General features: G+C 36.7%; 1 protein-coding gene across 9 annotated transcripts in view; it reads right to left on the reverse strand.

Annotated features, from left to right (window-relative positions):
- LCLAT1 (lysocardiolipin acyltransferase 1) overlaps positions 1 to 22,009 on the reverse strand; it is a 196,509-nt gene that overhangs the window by 55,025 nt on the left and 119,475 nt on the right. For all 9 annotated transcript variants that reach the window (XM_024242756.3, XM_054548253.2, XM_054548255.2 and 6 more), the window contains one exon: positions 20,228 to 20,344. In XM_024242756.3, the coding sequence (XP_024098524.1) occupies positions 20,228 to 20,344 (117 nt within the window). The remainder of the gene's footprint in view (positions 1 to 20,227; positions 20,345 to 22,009) is intronic.

Below are 22,009 nucleotides of genomic sequence, written 5' to 3' on the forward strand. Positions count from 1 at the left end.
AGGATGTTTGGGGGCACAGCCACATGAGCAGAAACTGGTAAAAAGGACAGGAGAGGAGAGCAAGGTGTTTATCCCCAAGGATATGGTCTGAGTCCTAGAGAAAGATTTGAATTAAAAGCTGAAGGAAGTGAAGAAGTGCTTCCCAGGAGGGATCTCCTTCAGGACAGAGAGAGGCCAGAACCACTTGGCCCTTGGAGGGTTGAAAACGTCAGGAGCACACAGAGCCATGACCTAGGCAGCGAAGAAATGTTTCTGGCCTATATAGCCAGCTATAAGGTGACCTGATCAAGGTGGCTTCCTCACATGGATTTTGCAAGGAAGGCTTCTACCGGAGGGTCAGAGCTCAGGAGACAGAAATACTTGGAAATTATTGTTGGATATTTGGGGAGAGATGCTGAAGTTTGGCAGCTAGGCTGAAGAAGGCTTCCAGACAGGACTTTTTGGTATTATTATAATCACATCTGTATCTTTAGGCTAGGAAGACTTGGGGACATTTGGAATTACTACAACACTTAAAGACTGGTCAATTATCTTTTAATCATTGATCCTGGATAAAAATCAAATTGTTCTACTTCCAATAGAGTTCAACTATTTGTCTAAGAGGAGAGCTCTTAAAAAAAAAAAAAAAGGTACCATAAACAAATGAGTTATTCATACTAAAGATATTGTTAGGAAAGAGGAAATTATTAACAATTCAAGTTTTGCTTAACTTTTACAATGTTCAGTTTCTTCTTTCTCTTATATTACAACTTCACCATCCTGTTGTCTTTGAAAAATCAAATTAGATAATAAGCCTATTTTTATAAATATAAAAACCTTATAATGTTACAAGAGGACTTCTCAGACTTCAGAACTTCAAAAGACTAATTTAATGCATCAAAGTCTATATCTTCAGATCTTAGGATTTTAAATTCAGTAGAGCTCATGTCTATTTAAAGTTTCCCTAGAGTGCTTTTCTATTTCTGAGAAATTTAACAATAACAAATAGTTACCAAAAATAATCCCTTTGAAATTACAGTAACCACATGAGAAAGATGTTGCATCCCACAGTCTCAACATCATAAAAAAAACCTACCATGTTTAAATAACCACAAATGCCTAGAAGTTCTATTAAAAAAGAGAACAGAAGATTCTTGAAATCTCAGAAAATGATCAAATATTAGAATTAAAAGAGATCTCAGAAGTCTTCTAGTTCTGTCCTCTTCACTAGTTCTCCCTAAGCTGGTCTCAAGGCAGAGAAATGTTTCTAGAGGAAGGGGGTGTCCATTAGGATCAAGTGTTAGTGACAGAGCAAGAAAGGACAAGGTCTGGGATTTACCACAAGGTGGTCATTTGAGAGTGTTCAGGTTTAGTGGAATCTAAGAGGTAAAAGACTGATCACAAAAAGTTTTGAAGTTATTAGGGAATAAGGGTGTGGTGACAGTTCATCAACAGCTCTTCCAAGAAGCTTATATCTGAAGCAAAGAAAGATGTAGTGTAGAAGCTTGGAGTAGGGGTGCATGGTGAGGGGGTTATAAAAAGTGTCCATGTAGTTGCATATGTTTTTTTTTTAAGTCTTTTTTTTCCTTTTTAAAGACTAAAGACATTTGAACAATATTAAATGCTGACGATAAGGAAGGATTAGTAAGTTAGAGCTTAAAGACAAGAGACACAGGGGCAAGAGTGTTGAGGATGGGCAGAGGACGCTTGAAATTGCTATTGCAGAGAATGGAATGGTTGACTAGGGAAACAGAAAAATGGTCAGCCAGCATTGAAGTCAGCAACCGTACTGTGTTGAAGAGTGTCTCCCAATTTAATGTTTACTGGAACCCCAGAATGTGACTTTACATCTGCAAAGAACCTATTTCTAAATAATTAGTTAAGTCACAATGATGTTATAGTAGATTATGGTGGGTATCATGAGTGGTATCCTTAAAAGAAGTGGGAAGTCACAGGGCAGAAGACCATACAAAGATGGAGGCCATATAAAGACTGGAGTCATGCTGCCATAAATCAAGGAATGCCAAAGACTGATGGCAACCAAGAAGAGGCAAGGACTTCCCCAAAGCCTTCAGAGGGAGCGTGGCTCTGCCAATACCTTGATTTCAGGTTTCTAGCTTACAAACTGTGAGAGAATAAATTCCTACTGGTTTTTTTTTTTTTGAGACGGAGTCTTGCTCTGTCACCCAGGCTGGAGTGCAGTGGTGCAATCTCGGCTCACTGCAAGCTCCGCCTCCCGGGTTGACGCCATTCCCCTGCCTCAGCCTCAGGAGTAGCTGGGACTACAGACGCCCGCCATCACGTCTGGCTAATTTTTTGTATTTTTTTTATTAGAGATGGGGTTTCACGTGTTAGCCAGGATGGTCTCGATCTCCTGACCTCGTGATCCGCCTGCCTCAGCCTCCCAAATTACAGGCGTGAGCCACTGTGCCCGGCCATTCCTACTGTTTTAAGCAACCTAGTTTATGATAATTTGTTACAGCAACCCTAGAAAATTAATACAGCAACCAAGAGTTTATTTTGGCAGTAATCTGCATGGTTTAGGGGATTTTCTCCAGCAGAGCTAAAAGCCAGTACAGGTATAGAGAAGGCAAGCAGCAGGCAAGACCCAGGAATGCACTTCTGCCGACTGTGTGCCACCCAAGAGCAACAGGGCTAAGGTGTTCAAATACTAGCAAGAGTTTGGTTTAAACAATGGACCACAGAGTATAACCGAGAACAGAGAAAAGCATGAACACAGAAGGATGATTATGGATAGGGAAAAAGCATAAGGGTATTAAGGGAAGAGAGATCTTAATGAGAGTAAAAACAGCCTAGAGAGTGAGATGTTGCAATTTAACGTTTAACAGGTGGAGCAATTCCTGAAGACAAGATCCAAGGTATGAAGTAGTGTGAATAATGAGGAGAACATGGAACTGGCATGAGTTATCATGCAGACGGTGAACTTACCTAAGAGTGTGGCTAGACTAGGGAGGGAATGGAAGACTGAGCCAGGTGCTAAGTCTCCCCTCTCCAGTGAAATGAAGGCTGAAACAGAGGATGTAGTGAAGGGTTGACTGATATCTGAGAGAGGTAAAAGTTGCTATATTTAGATGAGACAAAAGGCCCAAAAATATGTTTTTTGACTCAGGGTATTTTTTTTTTTAACTCCAGGATGGATAAATCAGAGGTAAATTAAGAACATTATATGGTAGTGAGATATGAGAAAATGAACAGCTCTTACTTGAGAGGGAAACAAGGAAGAGGTATGGAGTCAGAAGACAGCTATGTTTTAATGAAGGCAATAAGGCAGATAGCATGGTCAACACAGAAGTAGTTTGGAAAATGAGCCCATCATCCTGATGATCAAGATTATTTCTCATTTACCCCATAGAGACTGTAACCTGGCTACAACATCACTCTGATATATAAAATCTTACCTCTACTCATGTCCTTTAGGTAAGCCTAGAGGGTTTTTTTTTTTTTTTTTTGAAATATAGTAATATTGGTTCCTAATCAGGGCAGCAAGTGGTTCTTCCACTGGCAAACTTTTCCGATCACCCAAATCACCGGCACAAAGGAACATTGTTGGAAAGATCACTGATGCTTTATGATGTGCTTGAGACATCACTGAAGAACATAAAACTTTTAGTCTAGAATATAGCCAGTTTTTACGGATTCTAATTATTACAGAGGCCTGATGGCCCTGAAGAAGATAAAAGTTGGACTAACTGCCATCATAGAACATTTTTTGCTAAGCTGCATCAGTATCTACAACCAAGTTTTGCTACTTAGAAAGCACTGTCTAATTATACACAGACAATAAACTAGAAAGAATTACAGCAAGAAATCCAGAGAACCTTCCGGATATTGTCAGAGTGTGGCCATACACCATCAAGCTCTATACCATACAAAGCAGTGATATTCTTTAACCCTCTTTAAGACTGTGACATCTGTACCTACCATACACATTATATCTTGAATGAATTCACCAAAGTCAACAAGAAGCCTTCCTTATTATTAAAGCCATTCTAGCCAGTCAGAACAGTTAATAACAAGAACAACTGAAACAACAACAAAGCTATTTTTGGCTAGATGCATTGAGTGCGGGTAAAAAAAGGAAGCAAGAACAGGGTAGTCAACAGGCTAACAGGGCAGAGAAGAGAGGTTCATGTATGTAACTACAACACTGAGGAATCTTAATAGATGTATAGTTAAACTGCTACAGGGATTCAGAAAAAGAAAAGACCAGTTTGGCTGATGGGATCCAAGAAAGTTTCACGGGGTAGATGGCCACAAATAGAAATAAAAACAAACACTGCATGTTCTCACTCATAGGTGGGAGTTGAACAATGAGAACACATGGACACAGGGAGGGGAACAACACACACCAGGGCCTGCTGAGAGGTGGGGGGCGAGGGGAGGGAACTTAGAGGAAGGGTCAACAGGTGCAGCAAACCACCTTGGCACACGTATCCCTAAGTAACAAACCTGCACGTTCTGCATAGGTATCCTGGAACTTAAAAGGAAAGAAAAGAGCCCTTCCCTTATCTTCTTGTTTATTTCAAACATTCCCACCTAATTCAACAGGAAAAAAACTAAACCAAAGCAAATTTAAAATCCTGAGTGGCTATACAAACACCACATATAATATACATACCAATAATTAGGAGCCTGAAAAATCCCATGGGTAGAAATTTAACAGTATTGGTAAAGACTGCCACAGAAATGATGGCAGCTCATTCGTCAAGATTCATTTTCTTCTTTTCTCTCCATTTGCTATCACTTGATATAATACACTCGCCAAATTTGGACAATTTCAGCAGATGGACCTGGAAGCTAAGGGTTTTATCTTTTCCAACCACCCTTCCCCAAGGTGAGAGTATAATGTTTCAGCATTATCTTGCCAGACAGAAACTGCATTGGGGGTTGTGGTGGGAAATCTCTTTACAAGTGGATGAACTAAAATACTGAAACAGAAAAAAAAATCAAGTATGTGCTTTTTAGGCCTTGGGTAAGGACAATGGCAGCCAGAGGACAACACTGCTATTGTGGTGATGTAGAACACTATTTTTGGATGGCACTTTAATGAAACCAATGATCTTAAAGTTTACAGAAATGAAATTTGAGTTGTAATTGCTACCTATCTCTATTCCCAAGATAGCAAAAGAGGCAACAGACGCATCTGAGAAACTTCTGGTTTAGCTCCTCAAATTGCAAATTAAGATCTAAATATACCAAGTTTTATTTTAACAATAAGCCATACTATCATCCTTTTGATTAATACCCAATAGCTAGTTGCTATCTGTTGGCTAATTTAGCTTATCTTAAACTTGTGTGCCAACACTTTAAATAAAAACACTTTAAATAAAGAGCTAGAGTATAAAATAAAATGAACTGGTTTATAGTGCGGAAAAATGGTCAGCAGAATACAAAGATCTGAATTATTAAAAGTTCTGAAGTCATAAAAGAAGATGACCTTTATAAAAGAATAGCAATCTGCTTCAATTTATGTAAATGTTACAAGCTATTAGCCAATGGAACTTAAGGCTGCATAAAAGGTGAGAATTCTCAGGCATATTCCATCATACTCTGTGACATCTAACATTCCCATTTTCTGTAATTGCTGCCTCTTTGATGTTTTCATCCTGAATTTTCCTCTCCTAGCCAAACCTTGTAGGGCCAATAGAATATGATGTTGCACTTGGTACACAAAGTTCCTTCAACATAGCACAGTGAGTCAGTGAGTGAGAAATAAACTAAAATAAAATTTAAAAGGAAGGCTATGGGGATGAAATTTTTAAAAGGAATCTGGGCTTATGATACATTATGGCATTTACATCCAAACTATTAGAAAAGTTGCTGTAAAAGCTGCATAATAAGCCAAGTTGGACAACAGAGATTGTGCTTGGCATAAGCTGCTTACGGCTAGGAGAGAGCAAATAAGCCAAATACAAAATATCCTGAGCCACCAAGTTAGGATAATCACTTACAAATATAATATATTTCACTGCCATCGTGAAGAGGAGTTATATATCCTCATAAAATAATATTCTTCAAGGTGGTGCCTGTGGATTATTAGCCTCATAAACAATTCTGACATATTCCTGTAGAAGTTCACTGATCTCATATACAATTTGATTGTAGTATATGTTACATTCATTAATGTATTCATTCAATATTTATTGAACAATTTAGCACCATTGCCCTGGGAGGGGGGCAGGGGCAGGGGTGAGGAGAGGGGGAAAGGGAGAAAAGGAGAAACAGAGGCTGACTGATTCAATGCTTTTACTTTGGTTTTAGAAGCTCCTTGACCCAAAGGAGCTTACACTCTAGTAAAGAGGAAAAAATATATTTTCTAATTACGTGATTATTCTTGCTTTTTAGTATTTTTAATTGACAAATAATTGTACCTATTTATGAGGTAGTGTGCTATTTTAAGATATGTATGCAATGTGTAATGATCAGATCAGTAACTGGCATATCCATTACCTCAAACACTTACTTCCTGTGTTGAGAACACTGAAAAGCTGCTCTTTTGGCTATTTACAAGTATACAATCAATTATTGTTAATTATAGTCACCCCACAGTGTTATAGAACACTATAATTTATTCTTCCTATCTAGCTGTGCTGTTGTATCCATTAACCAACCTTTGGCTATTTCCCTTCACTTTTCCAGCCTCTAGTAACCACTATTCTACTCTCTACTCCTATGAGATCAACTTTTAAAGCTTCCACATATAAGTGAGACCATGCAGAATTTATCTTTCTGTGCCTGGTTTATTTTACTCAACATTATGTGCTCCAGGGTCATCCATGTTGCTGGTAATGATGAGATTTCATTCTTTTTTATGGCTGAATAGAACGCCATTGTATATATTTACACACCACATTTTCTTTATCCATTCATCTGATTATGAACACTTAGGTGGATTGCATATCCTGGCTATTATTAATAGGGCTACAATTAACATGGAAGTGCAGATGTCTCTTCAACATACTAATTTCCTAATCACCCAGAAACTGTGTGAGTCTTAAGATGGGTTCAACTGTTGTAGAAGACTGGAGGGGGACTGATAGGACTTCCAGCTGAAGAGATCAAGAATGATCTTCCTGAGATAGGCATAAAGGAACAGGGGTATCTGATCAAAGGCAGAAGAGATGGTAGTACTGCAGGTGGTGGGAAGGAGTGGACCACTGTGAGGCATGTGAAGTCACCACTTTGGATGGAACTGAAGTAGAGGCAAGAGCCCAGACTGGCTCTGTAGCCTGAGGTTTGAGAGCTCAGCAATGCTCTTAACTTGGTTTTGGTCAGCTTCCTTTTCTCATTTACCGCAACAACTATTCCAAACTCTCATTAATCACCTCCATCCCCTTGTACCCCACCATCAGATTACCTAACCTCTGATCTGACAGAGAGCACAGGGCCTTCCAGCAAAGCATCCCTCACCTTCTCACCACCTACTCCCAACCATAAGATACTATTTTGGGGTAACTATGATGATGCTAAAGCTTACAACAGGTCTTATTGTATCTTAGAACAAGTAGTAAACTGCTTAGGAAGATAATAAACTCTCTTAGAATACTAAGAAGGGAACAATTTACTCACCAGGCTTGGAGTATTTATAAAGTCAAACAAAAATATATATTCATGCTGAACCTTGCCTCCTGCCTTACAAAATGAGGAGTCCCTCTTAACCTGATTTCTGATCCTATCCTCTCCTGATTTCTCAGAAAACTGCTCCATTGTTAATCCTTTCATGTTCAGCTGTTCTTCTACATAATCTTCTCAGCATTTAAAAATGCTAAACTCTTCTATTCATCCTTGATGCAGCTTCCCCTTTCTGTTGTCTACACCCCAGCCCTCTCCGCTTCATCAGGAAACTCCCTGTAGCAGTCTTCTAAACTAGCTATCTCCACTTATATCACTCTTCACTTACATCTGGCTCCTGTTGCCTCCATTCCTGTGAAACTATCCCCTCTCTAAGGTCACCAAATACATTATAGTTGCTGCACCCAAAGGATACTTCTCAGATTTTACGTTCAAAGACGTTACTAGTACCTAAAATCCAGATAAACCACTGATATCTTAGACAGCATATATCCATTTCAGCCTGTGGATAGCCAACGTTACAAATAGGCCAACTACGCTGGAAAAGTTTGATTCAGATCAAATTGATATTTGCAAGTATAAAATTATGACCATTTACAACCATACACAGAAAAGACAAGATTTATTTGTTTAAGTCTTAAAACCATTAGTAAAGACACAGACATTTCTCCAGAGTTTCTTTCCTAGGAAACATCTTTGTAATTGGGATGAATCATAGCCTTTTCCTACTATATGCTATCATATAGTCTGTAAATACCTCACTCATGGATCAAAGGAGATGTAAAAAACATGAGGTATAATTACTTTTACTGAGTCTCTTTTAACTGAACATAATTCATGCAGAAGTCTCAAAATAAGATACTATTTTGGGATAACTATGATGATGCTAAAGTCTTATTCTAAAGGTCTTATTTTATCTTAGAACAAGTAGTAAACTGCTTAGGAAGATAATAAACTGTCTTAGAATACTAAGAAGGGAACAATGTACTCACCAGGTTTGGAGTATTTATAAAGTCATAAATACTAGAACTTTCACAGTTCCCACTCTTTCTAATTCCCTTTCTTTTCTATACAGTTTGTTAGAAGTGAGACTTCATGACAACTAAGACTACTTCTCTAACTTAGTTCTTGCCACATAAAAAGGCTGGTCTCCACTGCTGAGTATCTAACCCTGACTAAACTCTCCCAATTTCTTTACCAATTCAAATCCTGCCATTCCTCCAGATCAAATTCAAAGTCCTATTCCCTAAATTCTCTTACTCTGCCAGCCACCACAACTGTTTTCTACTCTGCAATTGTATGCTGTTTCTGTGACACTGGATCATATACTAACCTCCCAAATTTATGCATAAGGATGTGTTCGTTATACATTTTTATTCTGATACTGTCACTAGTATGCCTTAATCACATGATATTAACTACAACACATAGGACTTACTGAAGATTCAGATTATATGCATTTACAACAAAGACATTTTCTTAAAAATACTTAAATATAAACACCTTTAATAAATACAACTTTAAAGATAATATGTACAGGGCAAGCTTCTTGTAACATGTTTCTCCTTTGCCTAAACTCTATTCATCTATCAAGTCTAAACAAAAGTCACAGTATTTCCTGTCAAGTCTTTCTTAATTTCAGTTCTTACCAATGTCCATCCCTAAAGTTTTAAAATATAAGCTTTCATTAAAACTAATCTAGGCATATAAGAATGGCTACTGTCTCCTTGAATTACAAAAGGAACAGGCCAGAAGCCGTGGCAAGAGAGACCCTTTCTAATGAATTTAAATAAATAAATAATAAATATGAATGAATGAATAATGGAACCAACATGGTAAAGATGCTTTTTACTGATCCAAAAGGTTATTAATAATTTCCATAACTAAAATTAACTGGTAAATTATTTGGTAACTTCATTTGGATTTAACATTATGAACCTGTTGTGGTCATTAAGACACTAATGTGAATGAAAACAAGTAAATCTTATGAGCTAGACAAAAAGTGTTCAATTCTTTTTAGGCACTATGGATTACAGATTATGAGTAATTTCTATGTACTCACATAAGGAACAGTATGAAGTTCCTCTCCTGAAACATATCATGGTCAAGTTGGTAGATCTTCTATAATAATGACATCTAAGATCAGTCCGCAAAAATAGGAATGTTTGTTTTTTAGCTTTGAGAGGTGCTGGTTAACTGAACGTAGATCTGCTACCAATGAGTGATAACTGTGCCTAGAAAAGGCACTGACTAACACTTCTTCTACTGTAAGTTAGCTCATTACCACTGTAAGTCACCAAGAACTTAATGCAATGAGAAAAATACAGGAAAGACCGTTTTGCCTTGACTTCTAAGGAGATCAGTGCTAAGGCTCATGTTTGACTAGGAGCAGCTTTCCTTAGCTTGGGTAACATGCCTTCCCTTCAAGCCCTATGCACACACATACTTTATTACCTAACTTTGGCACACTGGGCCACATTTCACTTATTTATCTTCTGCTAAAGGCCATTTAAAATTCTATGATGAAACAAGGAAGATCTAAGTCATAAATAAACTATGAATATACAATAGGAATTTAAAACTTTGGTACTGCAGTCTCATAAGTTATCAGAATTTCTACATGGAACCCCAAATTACTTTCAGACTACATTTATACAATGCAAAATTAATCCAAAGCATTCAAAGTTTTTGGAGAGGAAATCTGTCACTTCAAAGAAAGTGGTTGTGAACCTAGAGATAAGACAAACAACTATCAACATAAATTTCTCACATTTAATGTCTAAGAAATTGTGTGGCAGCCTCACACTTTCAAAGGCAAAGTGTTTAAAAGTTTACAAATACCCATGTAGTGTATGTAGATTATTTAAAAATGTTATATATAGTAAATAATAAGGAATCACAGACAGATGTTTACTTAACAATACTCAGATATTTCTTAGTGAAAAACATTTCGGCCATCAAAATCAGGCAGGTAGCATGAACAACAGTAATGGCCATGGTCAAAGACAAAGAAGAAGAAGAAGAAGAATTGCACAAATATGAAGCTAGCTGTCAAGAGAGTAAAGACAGTGATTTTTTCCCCAAGGAAAAATATTAAAATGAAAAGATGCAACACATTGTAGATTACTGTCTGTTAGTGTATTATAATCAAATCAGACTATCACTGGAAAAGGTACTTCATAAAACAAAAATTGAGAAACAAATGTAAATCAGTGGTTTCATTTTAATTTCCCTTTCAATTACCATTTCCTATGAAAAAGAGATGAGTGAACCACAATGAAATTATGTGGATTAAGTTATTAATTATCACAAAATAAAACACTTAAAAATATGCATTTTGTGTACATATGCACTTCTGATAGATTCTCAACATCAGTAATCTTACCAAGTAGGATAATCCTTGGAATTTACCCCATGTGGCCAAATGCAATACTCTCGTGCGGAGGGAGTGAAAGCCTCTGAGAACACTTAAGCTTTATTCTCCTACATAACTTCATTAGGGGAAGGCTGCTGATTTAGAAGTTACTGACATTCTTTCAACGTCTTACACTTTATGCAGTGCCAAGTAGCCAACTTATGATAAATGAACCTGGACTAGTTTTGCTCAGCCCAGATTCTATGGCAAGGTGAGTTTGCATGCTTTTTAGCAGTCAGATACGTATAGGGAGCCTATGTGACAAAATATATATAATAAGATATTGTTACATGATATATTAATATAATTTTATATAACATAAAAATATAACCTATGCAAAATAAAATGGAGAAAACTACTTTCATTTAGAGAGCTGTGCAAATAATTTTCAACATTAATAAGTAAATTTCTGTATTTAGTTTCATATTTTTTACAAGTGAGGTATATGAATTTGGTTTTGCATCTGTACACACATATACTCCAGCAAGTGAGTACTGTTTTAATATTATTTTGCAATACTCAACACAAATATCAACTATGAAAAAACGCAAAAAAAAGTTCTAATAATTAGAAAAATGCAGACAGAATATTTTGAATAAGGAAGAAAAAATCTATAAAGCTAAAAGAAAAGGCACAGACTTTATAAATAATGAAATGGATACATGTCAACAATAAAGAAGAAACAAGGTAAACCTTTTTTGGACAAACCCAAAAAAGAAGCATATGCATTCACAATGAAACTGCATACTATATAAAACCAAAAGGCAGGCATAAGCTCCTGTTAAGATGAATTTCTGGATTCAAAGGTCCACAGGGTTTAGACTCAGGTCAAAATCTCACCTTTGCTGAGAATTTTGATTTTCATATGAACAGGAAGCTAAAGTGTATTGTTACATACATTTTGCATACTCACTGAAACTTCTCTATTTTACTGCAAACAAGATTCTAAGTACATAAACATGTAGTGCCCATCTCCACATAGTGAGTAAATAGTATTGACACAGCTACTCACACCTTCAGAAGTTGTTTTCTATCTCTCACTTTTGCCCTCCAATGTGAAACCGACAAAAATATTTCAATGTATGTAACAATATTCTTTATGGTTAGTGTAAAGTCTACAGAAAGTCATCACTCAAAGGCAATTCCACAAATTTTACTCACAAAAGCTGCTTCCAAAATTCTGAATTTTGAAATAAACACATTTTGTAAAGGTCACAGTTATCAGCATTTTTCAGTGTGTCATTCTTAAAAAAATATATTAAACATTATACAGGGCACCAATATTTAGGCACAGACATGCCTTATGAATGAGTAAAATACAACTGTATATAATTTTCACTCATCTATGAAAATGATAATCATCTAATAAAGAACATATATTTTCAAAATTTTTTATTAATGGTGCCATAAGACACGCAGTAATTATAACCCGACCTACCTTTCACAATAGTAGGCATTTTTATAGCTGGCTAGTGTTAGAGAAATAGTATATAATAAACCCAGGGCAAAATTTTTCTCCTATTGAAGTCAAGTGGTATAGAGAGACACAAGGTTGCAATAACTATCTGTTTAACACCATATTAGAATCTGAAACTCATTGAGATACAAATAAAGGAAACATTTAATTAAGAACCGCATTTCCATATTAAATTTTACATGATCACATGCCAAGACCTTATTCATTTAAGTTACTAATAACGTGTTTCTGTAATTCTCTTCTAGTAGTATACATAATCTAGAAAAAAAATGTACTCTTTTATCCTCCGGTAGTCAAAAAAAGAAGAGTGTCTTAAGGTAGTTTTTATCTGCTGTGCATCTGCCTCAGGTGGCCCTCTGGCACTGCCATAAATCTCATCTCTGTTGCAATGAAAGGACTCCATATAAATTAAAATCTGTAAGTGTCTGATCACTAGACTGAAGGGGGTGGGAAGAATTGCTAATCAGATGTGCATATGTGTGTATGAGAGAGATGCTAAAATTAGGTCATCTTTAAAAATTTGTACCAAACTATAAATTTATTGAGTACCTATAATATTCTTGGCATGGTATTAGGACTTCAGATATAAAAACAAATACAGCACAGTATCTCTATCCTAAAGGAGCTCAAGTCCAATGAGAGAGATGGACAAAAAAAAAAAAAAGGCCACCAAAAAACTATTGGTTATTAACAGAAACGTATAGAGTATGATGAGAGTAAGAAGAGGGAACTCCAATAACCTGGAGAGGTCAGAAAACTGTTTGAAGTGGAAAAGACACTTAAGCTGTCTGGAGGAACCAATGGGAACTAGCCAGATGAATGGGAACAGTTTGGGAGAAGACACAGTCATGTGTCCCACATGACTGGAGTGAAGAGAGGGCATGAAGTCACAGCAATAAACAAGACCAAAAGAGCCACACAGACCAGGACCTCAGCTTTCAACAATGGTCCACTTACTACGTGCAAGCATTGCAGAGGATACGAAAAACACATACACCTCATTGTTTTCTAAGGACATGCTGGCAGACCTCAGTTTGGAAGGAGGCCTTCAATTCATGTGTGAAATCTCAGTAAGCTCTTTAATTTCCCTTAGTCCAACTCCTAGATCCACTTACTACTATAGCTCTTGACTCTGCAGTGCTTCATGACACAAAGTATCTGTAGAACAGATGCCTTACAAAGAATAATCAAACTCAGTGTGAACTAATTGTCATCCAATCCTCAGTGAGTGACAGACTTTTTATGGAGAATCGTCTGAAGGACATGCAGTCTATCCATACCTTTAGAGTTGAGACACTCTAAATCCATAAAAAGTCTGAGTGTTTTGAGCTTTTATGAGACTGCTCTTTGTCATGTAATGGAATGTGTTTATTCCATTAGCCAACATGGACAACCATGAGGCGGCTATGTGGAGTAGTTCTAAAAATTTCATTATATTTCCCATAAGGATGCTGTTCAGGATCTTGGTCATGAAATGTACAATGTGCTCTTTGTGAAGAGCCATGGGAGATATTTCGAGTCTTTCAAAAATGCTTCTTCTAATCATCTGGCTTGCTTTGATCTTATAAACATTGTCAATGATACTTCGGTTTCCTTGTATAAAAGGTACAGAAAGCTCAGGGCCAATGTCTGGACTCACATTATATAGGAATGTAGAAACTTATAACATGTTTTTTAATGTGACTTCACATCTAGTTTTAAAAAAATTTACCCCTATTTTCCCTTACCTTGATTTCTTCTCTTACTTTTGGTGCTATTATTATTATTATTATTATTTTTTTTTTGAGACAGAGTCTTGGCTCTGTCACCCAGGTTGGAGTATAGTGGTGCAATCTCAGCTCACTGCTACCTCCACCTCCCAGGTTCAAGCGATTCCCGTGCCTCAGCCTCCCAAATATCTGGGATTAAGAGGTGTGTGCCACAATGCTTGGCTAATTTTCGTATTTTTAGTAGAGATAGGGTTTCGCCATCTTGACCAGGCTGGGGCACTGCTATTATTATATGATACAAATTTACGTTAGCCGTTTTAAATCTTTATTGGAACACAGGGTATAAAATTACATTGACCAATTAATTGATTGGCTCAAAAAATTTGAAGGGTATCTATTATATGCCAGGCCCTGTGCTGAAGGCTTGAGAAAAAACAGTGAAGAAGATAAACAACTAAACAAGTGATACTACAGTAAGAAAAATTTACATTAGCTAGTAGGAAAAGCATTCATATAGGGAACATAAAGCAAGGTACCCGACCAAGCCAAAGAAAATCAGGAAGGCTTCCTGGGTGAACTGTTATCTAAGGTGACATCTTAAGAGGATACCGTGGGGGAAGGCTCAGCACACTGTGCACTCTGGGAAAGAAGTGTGGTTCAGTAAGGCTAGAACAAATGGTACAACTAGGGAGACAGGAGATACAGCCAGGGAGGTAGGTCACAGAAGGCCTGGGTAAATCATGTTAGAGTAGATTTAACCTTGGAATTCTGAGACCTGACTCCAGTGCCTGGACATCTACCTCAGTGTGCTGCCACCCTCATTTAGAAAAAGGCTTGACTCTCTGGCTACAAAGTGGAGAAAGGACTGGTTAAGTCAAGACCAGAGCTAGAAAGACCAGCTGAGCAGCTGTATGATAATTCAGGGAACATACAATGAAGGCCCAAACCAGTATGGCACTGCAAATGAAAAGAATTAATTTGAGAGATCCTTAAGGGGTAGAATCAAAAGGCCTTGTTTGGGATTTCACAGCATGTGAAAAGCAGAGGGGGGTGAGCCAACAATGACTCCCAGGTTTCTGGCTTGCGCAACAGTTTCTTCTTTATTAACTTTCCAATTTTTAACAGTAAGGATGTTCTGTTTTTACAATTAAAAAACTATTATCTATTTTTAATAAAAAATGAACCAGTGTTGAGAAAATCAAGTCATCAAGCTATTTCTGCAACTTGATGGCAAAAAGAAAGAAAACGATTGAACCACAATTTTTTTTCCCCTCTTTCAACCCAGGCTCTGCCAGAGAATGAAATCACAATTTGAAAGGACAGATAGTTTGAATGTCATGTTTTGTTTTGTTTTTTTTAAAGATTAGAGAAATGGAGGAGGAACTGGTAAAGGCAGGAATCAGAAAAATAAAAGAGGCTTACAAAAAGAAAATCCTTTATATATATTTTTTCATTTAAACAGAACTCACAGTAGAGCCAAGGATATTAGGGAGAAATCTTGGAAATAGAAAAAAAAACCTACAAAGAATAACTTTTTTTAGCATTTGAAAAACTGTAAGCTTATTATACAGTGGAAAGAACATGAGCACTGGAATCAAAAAGACTTGAGTTTAAAGTTCCTCTGCTCAGCAGCAGTATGCTCCTGTGAAAGTTGCTAAACGGAGCCAGGCTCCACAGGTGCAGCACAAAGCAAACTACCACCTAGCTTAGCTTAATTCTCCTAATTCTTAGGAGAATTAGGGGATACGTATGAATGGTGAAAGAAGTAGCTATGAGTCTACGTCCCCATCACCAGATTGATTCAATAGGTCTGAGCTTGGACCTCAGTATCTGTATTTTTAAAAAGCTCTATGGTTGATTCTACTGCATGGGCAAGGAAAAGAAACGTGCACAACTCAATACCTGGCACATACGAAGAACTTGATAAGTGTTAGATAGTTGTTTCTAAGTACATAGATAGGGCTTCTATCCTTTTTCATTAAGGCTATCATGACTTTTTTCACTAAACACAAGAAGATCCGTCCTAAATGAGCAGCGCAGATTTTTCGCTGGAGGGAAAGGGGGCGAGGTGGGCAGTGACTAAAAGGAACAAAGAAACAATATGAATTCCCTTTATGGTCTAAAGCGATACCATGGCATTTGAAAATTCAACATGAAGAGACATCAAAGGTCTCTGACATGCGGTCATGCGTACTTCTCCTGAGGCAAATTTGAATAATTTCTGCTTCATGATGTGCAGGTCACCAGGTCACTTAGGTGATCCAGGTGCTTATCCACTCATCAGTGTACAAATCTCATTTAGGTTTTGTTGCACTCTATCATGTTCCTTGTAAAATGGCCTCAAAAGAAAGTCAGCTACTAATCTACAAAAATATTTCCAAAATTGAGGAAATGGAAATTGTCTCAGAAAATATTCTAGCAAATGTCAAAAGTCTACTGTACAACCACATCTTATTTAACATAACAGAAGGTCTTATCCAATTTCATAGTTTCCAGCAATAAAAGGCTGTATGAAAAGGTCAGAGTGCATGATATATAATGCACCCAATATTTCAATAATTTGTCTGTCTTTCTTCCTTGCCTCCTAAAACATGCTGGCTGTTCAAAGGGGTAACTGAAATGCCACCCTGGGAGAGGCTTGCTGACTATTATAAATGCAATGTGAGCCAGAGATGGGTTTCTCTTGGTCACCTTTAGTCCTCCACTGTAGGCAATAGACAGACTGGACTGTTAGCTAGTTGTGCATTAAGCAAAAATCTAAGAAATTAAAATAGTCGAACAATGCTACTGAAGACTAAGTTGTCTATGATTGGTATACTGCTTTTATTTCCGAGGTAGCTATTAACTCTCAGAGCACATGAGAACTATTGTAGACAAACATGAGAGTCCCACAAACAAGACTATTGACACTATATATGTAACCTGCATGTTAAGTCAGCAATTCTCTCTCCCTGAATACAAACTGAAGAATTTGGTTCAGGTGTGCTGATCCAAATTACCCAGTGGGAATTTAATTTCTATTTTGTGGTTAACCCTGTATCCCCCTAGAGTAATAGTGGAAAGATTACATCCTTCATTCCTTTATATTTAGAATTTAAGCATATGAGCTAAGTATGGATTGAAATACAAACTGCTTTCTTTGAATTCAAAAACAAGTATTTCAAACCTAAAACTCAAATAAATCTATATGATGATCTCAAGTCTTAATAATGCATGAGCTTAAAAATCAGAAAGCCAGGCTGGGCCCCTTTCTGAGTCTTAGATTCCCATTCTAAAAGGAACTCTGGACTAGATGACCTCTAAGATCCTCCTCACCTCCGATCACTAATGAAACTTTTTCTCTCTTTATTCACTTGAACCCCCAGAAATGAGAGTTGCCCTCAACTCCCCAACTGATGCTTCCTTAGCCTCTGCCTGCTCTGCTCCCCCGTTATCTCAGGCAGCAACACAACCACCTGCCTGGTGACTACCATCTCTCCATGTTCTGGCCATTTAGCCTCTTTTTAAATTCTTTTCCTATTTAACTCTTTCTTAAAGAAAATATTCCAGCTCACTAGTGTTGGAAGGATGCTTAATGATCTGTAGATTTTGTTAACTAAAATCATACTATAAACACAAGCAGCAACTAGTTACAGTAGAAAGAACAAGAAGCTATTCAGTTAGACAAACTTTATTCCAATAATTTTGATGAGGTTCTTTACCTCAATTTCTGCTTCAGTTTTGCACAATGAGATAAACATTTATAAGGATAACTACCATGTACAGTTGTTGTGAAGATGAATTGATCATGGGCATAAAACACATAGAGCATGATGCCAGGTACCTAGTAAATGCTCAGTTAACGTTAGCTGCTATACTATTATAGTTATCCTCATATTTTTAATTTTTATTATTATAGTATACAAGTCCCATTTTATATTTCTAACAAATAAATAAAATCATCTAACTGTTGTTTTCTAACTGAAATAAATGGAATCATCTATGTTTCTTTTTACTGATACAGGAGGGATGTTGGGGAGACCAGCTGTCACAACTGGCAGGAAAAATTACATATTGTGGTTGTTGACTAGTGCTTGGAGTAATAACTAATACACATTCACCAAAGTTATAAATCAGTTTGCTACCAAAATATTTTGCAGATTTCAAAAGAGAGCTCTATAGATTGTTCTATGATGTCAGAAATACCTTTAAAGAAATCATTAAATACTGTAAAATAGAAAAACACTGTTGAATGAGAAGGGTGAGTCTAAGTTACATGCCATAGTAAATGGTATCAAATTAAAAAAAAAAAAAAGCATCACTGCTTGAATGTCTTCGTGCCTCTACACCCCATTCCACAGGCATGAAGAACTGTATTCTCCATGAACTTCTATGGGTAGATGGGCACTCACTAATCACATACAACATGAATGTCAACTCCACAAGTCCATGTTATATTAGTTGTAATCACAGAATTGCAAAAGCAAACCAAAGTAATATGAATAACATTTTTGGTTTACCATACCATGTGATTTTGAATTGATTGTGAACCTTTCTTTAAATCATGGGTACTTGGTTATAAATATTCTTCATCTTGGCAGGTTATACTTTTTATCTTAAAGTCTATTAAATCCTAAAGTGAACAACAGTGATGCCATTTAGGGAAAGAAGAACTTCATACCTTTTCTTACATAATGGTTCAAGACTTTTCATGTTATGCACAGCAGTTTTATGAAAATATATCAGTTACCAGATGAAGGTGACAGTTTGTCACAGAGATCACCATTACACAATATGGCTTACTGGAAATCAGAGTGAAGAGCAGAAATGTGCAAACACACTTCTTCTGTTAGGTGACTGTGGGCTTTGAACTGTTATAAAATTAACACTTCAGTATGTTTCCGAATAGTTACCTTTTCTTCATATGTGTGTTATTTGTATGTACAAATGTGTATACATATATATGCAGAACTATAATTAAAAAGTACAATTGGTTTTTATTTACATCAAAACCTAAGCATTTAAATGGGCGCGATATCATCAACGGAATCACTTTCTGCTCATATATGCCCCTGAATAGACACAGTTTGAAAGAAGTGTGATATGAGCCACAAATTAGGAAGCAGAAGAAGGTTCTATCCCTGACTCAAGTAACCTGTGAAAATGTACTTACCACACTGGATGCCAGTTCTATTTAACTATAAAATAGTAGAGGCAGTGGCACTTGCCTTCCTACCAACCAGTTACTTGGTGGACTGAGTGAAATAATTAAAGTAAAATTATTTTTCAGATTGTTATACTTCTCTATAGCTTAAAATAGTAAGAGAATGATATATTCTCAAACCCTAAGAGCCAAACATATGGTTAGTTTAAGTGATAAGATTTTTTTTCTCTCTTTTTTTTTTTTTTTTGCTATTCATGAGTACTAGAGAAATGGATTAAGTGATAAGATACACTTAAGACATTTTTGGCCAGGTGCGGTGGCTCACGCCTGTAATTCCAGCAGTTTGGGAGGCCGAGGCTGGTGGATCACGAGGTCAGGAGATCGAGACCATCCTGGCTAACATGTTGAAACCCCGTCTCTACTGAAAATACAAAAAATTAGCTGGGCGTGGTGGTGGGCACCTGTAGTCCCAGCTACTTGGGAGGCTGAGGCGAACCTGGGAGGCGAAGCTTGCAGTGAGCCGAGATAGCACCACTGCACTCCAGCCTGGGCAACAGAGCAAGACTCCATCTCAAAAAAAAAAAAAAAAAAAAGAGATTTTTGCCACTTGGAGAAACATCCTAAAATGGAATTATAGCCTAACTCTCTATATACAAACATATATATATGTAATATAGAGTATGTCTGTTCCAAAAAAGGGGAAAGAATTTTTTACAGAGATCTCTTCTATATCTCTAATGAATACACGGCAAAACATTTTGGTACGTAGGTCAACTTGGAATAAAAATACAATATCTCATTTCTTGAGATAAAGTAGTAAAAAATCCTTTATAAACTCTAAAGGGCTATATATAAAGCTTAGCAATTTTTGCCACTTTTATTAAAAAGTACATTTTGAAATGGGTGCTTACCTTCTCTTAGACGGTCTACCACAAAAGTAAAGCCTGTAGTTCTTGGATGTAAAACATATTCATATTTCTGAAGTCCATTTTTTTCAGCAAATGCATTACTTCGAGACTTGCTGTTTTCTAAACAAAACAATGGACCATTATAAATCATAAACTAAAGGGAAATAAATGAGGTAAGGAAAGAAGTGCAGAATTTTTTTGATAAAAACAGCCGTTAATTATTCTATAATTACTGAATACTGAGTCAAATGAGAAGACACAAACATTGCAGATGGTCCATTATCAAGATCCCAGACCTACTTATGTAACCAGACCCAGGTTTGGCTATTTGCTGCTCGAAAGCCAAACACAAGAGGCCAAGTTTGGTGGGAGGGAAAGCAGGTTTTAAACAGAGAGCCAGCAAACTAAGAAGATAGTGAACTAGTGTTCTAAAGTCCCATCTTAAGTTTTAAAATTTATCATAGTGTTTTTAAAAGGAAACTTGCTATAGGAGATGTGTGAATGGCACAGGGTCTGTGTGTCTTGTTCTGATGGCTATCTTGGGTAACTGGCCATCCGGAGGTCCACTTGGCATTACTTTGACTTCAGCCTGATGGTAGTGGACTAATTGTTCACGACTCCCCCAAGTGGGAGGATTCCACAGGGCCTCCATGCCTGGTTTGTTTCAAAATTAGCCCCTGGAATTTCTAAGCAAGCATATAGTAGATAAGCATACATGGTGCAAGGAAGTGGCTAGTGGAAACAGAAGGAAAACAGAGTTTCAAAGTACATTTCGAGGCTATATTCTAAGACTAAAGAAAAAAAGTGTTAAAATGCATTTCAAAGCTGAGATGCTCGGTTATACTTACTGGAATTAAAAAAAATTATAACAAAGGCATAAATAGATTTTTATACATTTTCTGAAATTCATATTCAAATCTTTTAATTTCTTTAAAAGATTTCATAAAAGTCAACATTCAATGAAAACTAAAATGCTAATAACTAAATTTTTTATAAAACAATCCCTATATAACAAAATCGAAATATTAAAATATAAAATGCTAATAAAACAAAACTAAGACACTAACAAAATATAATGACCTAGACATCTAGAAGAAATAACTAGCAATCAAATATATCAGATCAACATTCTTTAAAACCCAATAATTTAGGCCTTCAATGTAAACTGAAATATCTGCCTTGCTCAGGCACAGAGTATGCTAATATTACTAACCCAAACCGCTCCATAACAAAATGGGCACATGATTAGCACATCATGTACAAATATCTGAACATGGTTTGGCTGAATATAGTTACGGAGTCAAGTACATGTTCCAGTTGTTGGCAAAACCTTCTTTTTCCATTCCATGAGGTAACTTTACAAGTTCCAAGAAGAACCAAACCCATTATTCAGCAAATACATTTGGAAAAAGTAAAGTGTTCAGAAATTTGGCCTCAACTGCTGGGAGAGATCATGAAATACTTTCTGATGACAGCAGATGTTAGAACCCGCAATTCTCAGCTGCATTCCGAAATTTATAAACTATTATTCCAAGTCACAAGAAAAATACCTATATCGACACAACTTTACTAGGAGTAAATTTAAGATCACGGAGTCCTCAGTCTCCAAAAACCATAGACGCCTTCCACAACACTGAAATATTCAAAGAACACTCCTATAGAGGGTATTACATCATTTTATGATAAAGGAATTGAGCCAGGCAAGTCAAAAGTAAAGGCCCTACACATGAAGAGTAGTAAGTTCCTCTCACATTCATTTGAGGATATCCTAGGCATGGGGCTACA

The sequence above is a fragment of the Pongo abelii genome, chromosome 12 (genome assembly GCF_028885655.2).
Source record: "Pongo abelii isolate AG06213 chromosome 12, NHGRI_mPonAbe1-v2.0_pri, whole genome shotgun sequence".
NCBI lineage: Eukaryota > Metazoa > Chordata > Mammalia > Primates > Hominidae > Pongo > Pongo abelii.